The sequence below is a fragment of the Citrus sinensis genome, chromosome 7, assembly GCF_022201045.2.
Source record: "Citrus sinensis cultivar Valencia sweet orange chromosome 7, DVS_A1.0, whole genome shotgun sequence".
NCBI classification, from domain to species: Eukaryota; Viridiplantae; Streptophyta; class Magnoliopsida; order Sapindales; family Rutaceae; genus Citrus; species Citrus sinensis.
In genome coordinates this window covers 27,996,358-28,005,561 of record NC_068562.1, presented here as the reverse complement: position 1 = coordinate 28,005,561, position 9,204 = coordinate 27,996,358, and the positions used below count along the sequence as shown (strand labels likewise).

Genomic DNA, 9,204 nt, shown 5'->3' with positions numbered 1-9,204 from the left:
TTCTTTAGTATACCAAAGCAACTAGTTAACGCAGTCGCTGCCATGCACTGTCATTCATTATTCATGAACATCCTTTGATGAAGTATGTGTATGGTTTGAACTTTTAGTTTAGTTGGATCTCGAATTGCATTTTTGGATCCGAAATTATAAACTTTTGGGATGGATCAACCAAAAACTTTAGTTTTGAAGCTTTTGGTTTTAAGAAAGTCTTATGCCTTTTAATCTATGAAGCTTGATGTATTTTAAGAGTTGAATATTTCAGTAATATATCTTAAATATTTTCAATTTAGTCGAGTGTGAGACTAAAGTTGTTTCCAAATGAAATTATGTAAACCACATTTTGTGGTTATCTAATGGGTTTATAGATGGACTTTAAACATTTTAATTGGGCAGTTCTATATATGGTTTCCTTGAATCTGATATTTTCTCTTTGCCTAATTAAAATGTATAAGATCCAAGCCCAATGAAACCAGTTATATGTGGGTAGGTAGATCTGAAAAAAGAATAATCATATAAATCTTCCACATTTTCCTGTTATATTTTGTGATGAAGCTATGTTTTTACCACAGATTCAATCAGTTCTAGTATAATATCATACTATTCACCGTTTTCTTTTTATGGTGATGGTTATAGCGATCAGCTTACTGTCAACTATGAACATGCTTGCCCACAAATTCAATTAGCCATATAAGCTTTAAACTTTTTTCCCCTTTGTTTCAAATGCAATCTTCACCATTGTTACATTTTTATAGCCTTAGTTGTGCCTGTTGTGTCAAGTTCTCTTTGTTCAATATGTTTATATAGCTTTCCTCATCAGCAGAATCTAAGTGAGACTTTTTTACAGCCCTGTAATTGTATACAAATTATGTCGTTTGCTTTTGTAATATCATGATAAAAATGATGATTTTGGTGTGTTTCAAATAGCTGATCTCAAATTGTTGGTTCCATATTTCTTTCCTCTCTTGCATTTTATTCTCTACTGGCAGTCTTGTTCAACTGTGATCGCTACAACCTCTCCGTTTCAAACACATAGGTTTATGTGTTGCATCTTGTCGTCTTTTGCAAATAGGGTTATAAAAAAATTTAGTGTTTAGATATTAGTTGGACTGCGTTGTGGCCCTATATAAATATGTCCTTTGCTTCTGCATTTTCAAGATTAAATTTTTTTAAAAAAAAATTGATTTTGGTATGTTTATTGTCTCGAAATGGTTGGTTCCACTTCCAGGTCTCTTTCCTCTCTTGCCTTGTGTTCTATACTTGTAGCCATTTGTAGTACAATGTTGCTATTTCTGTTGTTATTTCCCCCTAGTCAAATCTCGAAAATCTCACAAAAACGACGTCGTTTCGTTTTGATCTTTTTCTTTTTAATTTTAGCTGCTAGCACTGTGTCGAGCAATCCGTTTCAAAGCACATGACGTCATTCGTTGTTCTCCTTCAATCCGTCTCAAGCACATTGAGTGCGAGCATATTCTTTGTCCTTCGATTTCCTTTCAACAACACTCCAGTTACAAAACCCTAAGTACAAAACTCTTAAAATGCAAAACCTTAATTGGTTCCTCAAAGTTGGGTGCAAAACTTTTAAATTGCAAAACCCCAACTAGTTCTTCAAAGTTAGTTTCAATTTGTACGTGGGTTTTGACATAAGGTAACATATTAGTTTTTTAACGTTTACTTTACTTGAATCTTGAGCTGGTTCGCGTGATGGTTGTGGTTCGTCGTCTGTGGCTCGTATGACGGCAATTGTTGCCGGAGAACTCGAGGAATGTTGAGATTGTAGATTTTGTGGCTGTGAGAGTTTATTCAAAACGGTTCATTTCGGCATGCCCACAGCAGACAATATCTTATTAGTTTTGGGTTAGGTCATGACAAATTGTATTAGAGCAACTTCGCGTGTCCTCTTGAGCGATAGTGAGGCAAACCTCAGTGAGGACATCGAGTCCCTAAGAGGGGTGTGTATAACACCTTAGGCAAATCCTACATCAGCAAAGTACGGGAGAGATGTTGGGTTTATAAGGGGTGATCTATACCTTAATTAGCAAGTTGCGTTTTGGAGTGTATAGGCGCCTTAGAAATAAAATCGTGCGGACTTTGTTAAGGTCTAAAGCGGACAATATATTGTTAGGTCTGGGTTGGGTCATGGCAAAAACAAAACCAAAACAAAATGAACTGTTGGTTTTGAATGAACTAGATCTGGGTTGGTTTTGTTTCTTGAAGCCGAAACGAACTGATTTGAATAAACTCTCACAGCCACAAAATCTGTAATCTCAACATTCCTTGAGTTCTCCATCCACAATTGCAATTGCTCACAACTCATAGCCATCACATGCGCCACAGATGATGGACCACAGCCATCATGCGAGATTCAAGTAAAGTAAACGTTAAGAAATCAATGAGATTCAAGTAAAGTAAACGTTAAGAAATCAATACGTTACCTTATGTTAAAGTCCACATACAAATTTGTCGGGGTTCTGCACTCAATTTTAAGAAATCAATTGGGGTTTTGTAATTTTAGAGTTCTGTACTTAGGGTTTTGAACTCCATTGGAGCTAGGGAAAAATGGAATTGCATTCAATTGACTAAACCACTTTTCAAGCGGACAAAAATGCTTTCGTGTTCATCTTTTAAGCTTTTATTGAATCGGCGAGGGCTTTTTTATTTTTTCTAATGATTACAATCTACAAATATATTATATTCGAGGTCTACTATGTAGGACTATCGAGAAAGTTTGAAAACCCAATGTCACTGACAATATGGGGCGGAATCATATTTTATATTTTTGAAAAGGGCAAAAAGAGCCATCGGAGCTCGACAGTCAACATTATAATAAAGGTTGGAGTTATGAGAGTTAATTGTAGTCTTCTCTTAATTATTTTATAATTAAATAAAAACAGTTTTTGTCCTCACGAATTATGAGTAGAGTAGATATCTCTTTATTAATGAGGGTAAAAAATTTAAGAATTCTTTATAAGATTAATGTATATAATTTCTAATAGTATAATCTTATTGTAAATAATAGTTAATTCAGTTGTATCAATTGTAATCTATTGTAATATCAACAATAATCCTTCAAATCAATATTAAGAAAAAAAAAATTATAACACTGTTTCAGAGTATCATCCCGCTATTGTTCTGTGAGAGAAGTACTACTGGCATTTGGAAACAGCGATTTTGGCGTCCTTGCTTTGGAGATCAATGATTTTGGTATTTCTTACGAAAAGAGCTTTCCACTAAAAGCACTTTGCAAAGGCGTATTAGTGAAGGTGACACTTGTTTCTTATGATGCATTTAGAGTACTTTATGAGAAAAGAGCTTTCCACTAAAAGCACTTTGCAAAGGCATATTAGTGAAGGTGACACTTATTTCATTCTATGCCCTAAATTTGGAGATATAATTTGCTAGAAATGTCGCACACATGCTCTGAACCCTTTATGCTTTTAAAATGAAAAGCAACTTGATTTATACGACGGAGTTCGGACTATCTGCTAATTGTCATTTTGAAAGTGATTCAGCATCAGCAACCATGCCGTTAGTTCTGAGAAACCAAGATTAAAGTAGCTAAATCATAATCATAACATTCTTTTTCGGATTAAATCGTTGATGCCGCAGCTCGAAGTTCTACATTACTCTAAATCGTACAAGGAAATAAGAGAATTATGCTTAAAACCATTACCCTAAAAATGGCCCCCTCATAAGCTAAACATAATCATAGAAAGTTAATACAAGTCACAAAGAGACAGTATTTCGGAGGAGGCCCTGCCATTTATCTAGTTCACTTCTTCCTCTTCTTTGGTGGCTGAAGAGCTTCATCATCTTCGTCTTCCTCATCCTCTTCATTCTCTACTTCTTCCACTTCATCCTCATCCTCGTCCTCGCCCCCATCATCGTCGTCGTCATCATCCTCATCATCGTCATCGTCATCATCTTGCTCTTCACCCTCTCCATCTTCATCGTCTTCCTCTTCACCATTCTCTTCGGCACCGCCTGCCCCTGCCCCTGCCCCGGCCCCTTCTCCAGGACCTTTCTTGGAGTTACTTTTCTTGTTGTTGGAGTTATTGTTGCCATAGTCCCCTTCAGATGATAACTCCTCTTCACCATCCCCAAACCCACCATCTCCATCCTCATCATCATCCCCATCATCATCATCGCCATCATCCCCCTCTGCATCAGATGGTTTGCCTTGGGTTTCTGGATCTTCCTTGATTCTAGGTTTCATAGTCAGCAAGGTCCAAAAGAGATCCTAAGTCCAAAAGCCAATTTTATTGGGTGGATGAAACAATTATAATATATTAAAAACAAAGCATTAAATTATGATATTTATTGAGTTGGTACAAGTTAACGGTCCTACAAGCAGAATAAGTTTGATCTTTACAACTACTATATAAGGTAAAATGAATAGAAAGTTGCAATTATATTTTTTTTTGGAATATTGATGAAATTAAACAAGGGACAGCAAATAATCTAAGATTCTAAGTTCTTTATTCTATCATCCCAAAAGCTTGGTCGCTATATGACCTTGGTGGCAAAGGAATATGTGTTCCTGCCACTTGAGGAAAAGAAAAAAGTGCTTTTATTCTACCCAAAAGTAGGTTGAGGCATTAAATTAGTACAGTCCCACCCATATGCTCTTTTTCGGAAGAATATAATTTAGATGGTGACACCAGAAGAACAAGAACTAGGCAGGTCCCTTGCTATTTTCATCGATTCCTTTACGAGCTAAAATGGGTCAGATATCTGTATACGAAAGAAAAGAAATGGCGGCAGAATAACATCCCCTTATCTGGGGATCAAAGATATCTAAATGGAGAAATTCTCATTAATTCAATATTTATAACTTGAAAATTATTTTATCGAAACAATTTATATTGTTGTCCAACACGCCTGAAATTAATACTAATTCATCTGATTTGATAGAAAATTAACAAAATCTCTAAAAGCGTTTGTTAGCGAATCATTATGGAACAAACAATGAAGAGGCTTTTGGCTAAAAGTAATAAAAAATGTTATATTTCATAAAAATTGTAAATATTAATTCTACACCCAACGAATAACACGTGTTCGACGACAAGGACGGCATCGCCGAATGGAATATTCGATGTCCCATCTTCGTTCAATTATAGTTTTTTGTGAAGACATTTTGACTTTGGACTTCTGCATATTATTATGTTCCGATAAAAACATATTTTAATTATTTTAAGTGGGCCCCACGACGCTTAAAACCCTGGAACTCAAAACCATCCTAAAATAACAACTAAATCTTTCTCTCAAGTTCCGTTGCTTTTCATTTTTCCCCCAAATTTGGGAGGCGCATGCTAGCCCGCACAGCGTACTATGACTTTCCCTATTTTTCATTTTTCTTACCTTAAAATTCACAAAATTCGTTATCTAAAAGAACTCCGAACTTTTGAAAAATTTTAAACAAAAACAGTGGCTTCAAAAGTTCAAATTTGTCAGAAAATAAATCCAAAAATAATGAAATATACTGAAATCAGATATTAAAAAAAAAGAAAATTTGTCAATCAATTTTCAGTTGCAGGAATTTTTTTTTCAACGGCGCACGTTAGCCAACAAATAATATGATAACCAAAATCAGCCGCGCACCCGCGCAAAGCAAAAAAGCACACAAACGGAAGAAAGAAGCGTTGAAAAGACACCACCAGATACAGGCGCATGATAGCACAGCAACGTTAAAAAAAAAACTAAAAATAAAGAGTTTCTTTGGAAAAACTTACCTGCGCTGTTAAGAGTTGAGCTTTGACCAGAGACGAAACTAGCCAAGTCACGAGCGCCTGCACCGTGCAGGTTACCGAACCGTTATTGACCGTTACTGTCACTGAACCGTGGCGACTCGCCATTTGTACGGCAAAGAACAGACAAACAAATAACTAAAAAAAAAAAACCTGCAAAATAATTGTAAGCCGGTAACCGTTAGATCCCCTTATGAGCAGCTTTTCAGCCATCAGATCTCCTACAGTCCAGTATCACTAAACGACAAAACGACGACAAAAAATAGAAATTTGCATAAATTTTTTATAGAAGAAATAAAACTGAAATTAAAGCTTTAAAAAGTAATTTTGAAAATATAGAAACGATAAGAAACAACTTTAATTCGGTGCAGAAGAATTTGAACTTGAATTTTGAGATAAATAAGCAAAATTAAACGAAATTCGCATGGAAGAAGCTCGTTTTGAAAGAGAAATGAAGAGCAAGAGCAGAAGATTTGATGCTCGAAAACAAGCTTTGAACTAGAGGAAGTCAAGAGTAAAATTGAAAGGGAAGAGCGAATCGGAGAGCGAGAGCGTACCGGAGACGGAGATCTGAGGGAGGAGGGGCGAGATCTGAAGATTTGAAGCTCTAAAACTGAAGAAAAGAAGCAAAAGCAGCTGCGTTCATTTTGGACCGTCCGATCTTGATCGAAGAGACGCTGGGGTGAGCAAAGAGATATAGAGAATAATATCTATTGCACACGAGAGAGAGAAGGGGGTGGGGGGTGGGGTGGAAGCGAGAACTGGTGAGTGACTGACTGATTGCTGCCCGTAATTTTCCAGTCACAGGTTTCGGGCAAAAAGGGGCAGGGCGGGCAGCGTCCTCATCGTATTAAAATGACCTCTGGGTTCTGTCTGCCCGGATTTCAGGGTAAGGACAAGTGTGGGTTATCTCTGTGATATTTTATTATATTATTCGAATTATTTAATGACTTTTCCTTCCTATTACTTACCTTGCTTTAAACGTTTTCCACGTGGCATATTCTGTTTTGTCCGTTAGTTGGCATGCGTGACCGCAGTTTTGGTGTAGTTGACTTTGGATAAGAGTTAATCTAACTAGAGTCAACTTACTTCGAATGTATAGTTGAGTACTTGAGTTAGATCGATCGTGATTTCAATTCAACCACTTCTAACTCTTGGGCCCACTTTTATTTTTTTTATCTTCTACTTTCCTAAAACTTTTTGGATTTTTGTTTTTATTTCATTTGATTACTTTTGTAGTTTTGTTGCATTTCGATTTTTTTTTTCTTTTTTGTCAAGTAGGGTGAGTGAAGTGAAATCTATACCTTTAGTCTCTATCCGTTTAGGATTTGAATATGAGTGGTTAATTAAAGAAAATATTTAAAAATAATTAGATGAAAATCTTTAAAGACTAGTATTTAAGATTTAGAACAATTAATTTTTGGCATAAAATTTGTGGAAGAAATATAATTGTGAAAAATAAATTAAAAGAGCTAACGAGATGTAGCTCTTGTTACCCTTTCTTTTTTTTTTACTCTCATAGAATTTTTTTTTTTTTTTTGGGTTACTAAGATCAAATGGTTTAGGATTGTTTCTTATTGGAAAATTAAAGCTATAAATTGAATAAAAGTCACATTTGTTATCCCCAACCTTTGTTTAAATAATAATATGCATATAAACTTGGCATAACATTATAATGATGTGAATAAATTTAGAAATGATAGTTTTGTGAAAATGACGTAAAAACAAGCACACAATAATATATTAATAAAAATGTAGTGTTAGACATATGTAATGAGTACTAGAAAAATAGGAAGTAGTGTGAATTTTGAAAATAATAATAATACAAATGGGAATGCAAATATTGACATCTGAGGATGATGCGGTTAGAAGAACGGTGATGGTGACAAAAGTCGTAGTTACACCAACTACTAAGTAATCAACTTAAACTTGGTCATTTATCGTTTTAAATAATGGAAAAAAAACTGATGTTTACTTAATAACATTCGATTTGATACAAAATTTATATCCTAAATGATGTGGTACATAATATATCATATTTATTAATATTGTGGATCATTTTAATAATAATTACCATCATTAATTAGGATCATGTTATCAAGCATACATATTTTGTAAGCATATTATTACTCATTCAATAAAAACCTTAATTTCACAAAATTGCATATGAAATAGAATGATTTAAACATTATAACCAAACAATTGTAACTACTTAATTACCGTCTTATGTTAGTCGATATTGCATTTTTAAATTAAAATCCAATCGACGTTTACTTCAAAACTTTGAAATTTAATACAAAATTTATGTCCTAAATGATGTGACACATGAAGTTCGTGCCACCATTCATTAATATTGTGGATCATTTCAAAAATAATGACCATCGCTGGTTAGTATCACGTCACCGAGGATATAAATTTTATAATCATATCATTACTCATTTAATAAAAATCTTAATTTCATAATATTGTATATTAAATATTATGATTTAGAACATTATAGACAAACAACTGCAGCTACTTAATTACTGTCTTATGTTACTCTATGTTGCATTTTCAAATCAAAATCCAATACGATGGCCATTGCAAAGTTTTCGGTCCAATTTTGGTTCAACCCAAAAACATTATGAGAGCTCATTTTCTATAGAAGGTTTTAGCAATGGTGGAGGCTCAATCATTTGGAAACAATTTTATAAGAACAATGATGGCTGAGATGAACCTGAAATAAGAAAAAATAACTATTTAGAGGTAACGCTAACAGTGACCGACAACGATATTCTGACGTATAAGTTAGTTGGAATTTGAAGGGGATATGGGGTTTAAAAAAAAATCGTTTTATAGGAGAAAATGTGAGTGTTTATGATAGTGAGAGAATTTGACTCTTTTGTAAGACTAACTTGATCTTCTTTGGTGGGGTGCCCTTTAGGACATCTTTGTGTATTTTTGGACACGAGACGGACCGTTATTGGTTATTTTCCTCCTCCGATAGAGATTTAAGAGTAATTTAGCCTTTCTTGTTGAGACTCTTGAGCTGTCTTGAGTTGAACAGTTGTCCTTTGAGGGACTATCCTTGCTGGCGATTTGCCCTCAATCGTGATTAGCTCATTCCGAACAAACCAATTGAGTTAGAGAAGCATTTGATTTTACTAGATGTGAAACAAGTGACTATACTTGCAGTTCCCCTTTGTCATATCTGACTCTTGTGGCTTATAGTGAGATATTTGGAGACAGCCCAAGTGGGGACGATGTTGTAATGATGTGGTGTGGCCTCATTTGGTGAAGCTGTCATTGTCTCTGTTGTCCAAGGCTACATGTGGAGGCTTTGATGCGTTGTAGGAAACATTGTTTGTAATTCTCAGGCAGCTTGAGTGGCTGAAGCTCATTTTTTGGGATCTTTCTATTCTGACCTTATCCTTTCAGTTCCTCTTCCATTCCTTTCAAGCGCTCAAAGGTCATGAGCAAC

At 34.9% G+C, this 9,204-nt stretch overlaps 1 protein-coding gene across 1 annotated transcript; it reads right to left on the bottom strand.

Moving 5' to 3' along the window:
* Window positions 1-3,546: 3,546 nt before the first annotated feature.
* LOC127903665 (uncharacterized) lies at window positions 3,547-6,533 on the bottom strand. Its single transcript, XM_052444039.1, has 3 exons — window positions 6,302-6,533; window positions 5,730-5,897; window positions 3,547-4,237 (listed from the first exon to the last, which is right to left on the bottom strand). The coding sequence occupies exons 2-3, from the start codon at window positions 5,850-5,852 to the stop codon at window positions 3,770-3,772; spliced, it is 591 nt and encodes a 196-aa protein (XP_052299999.1). The 5' UTR covers window positions 5,853-5,897; window positions 6,302-6,533; the 3' UTR covers window positions 3,547-3,769.
* Window positions 6,534-9,204: the final 2,671 nt, after the last annotated feature.

What these genes read in the sequence shown, in the direction of transcription:
- LOC127903665 (XM_052444039.1), bottom strand. Translation starts at nt 5,852, where the DNA reads ATGGCGAGTCGCCACGGTTCAGTGACAGTAACGGTCAATAACGGTTCG. An exon ending in CTCAACTCTTAACAGCGCAG is followed by an intron (nt 4,238 to 5,729) that starts GTAAGTTTTTCC and finishes TTTTGGACTTAG; the next exon opens with GATCTCTTTTGGACCTTGCT.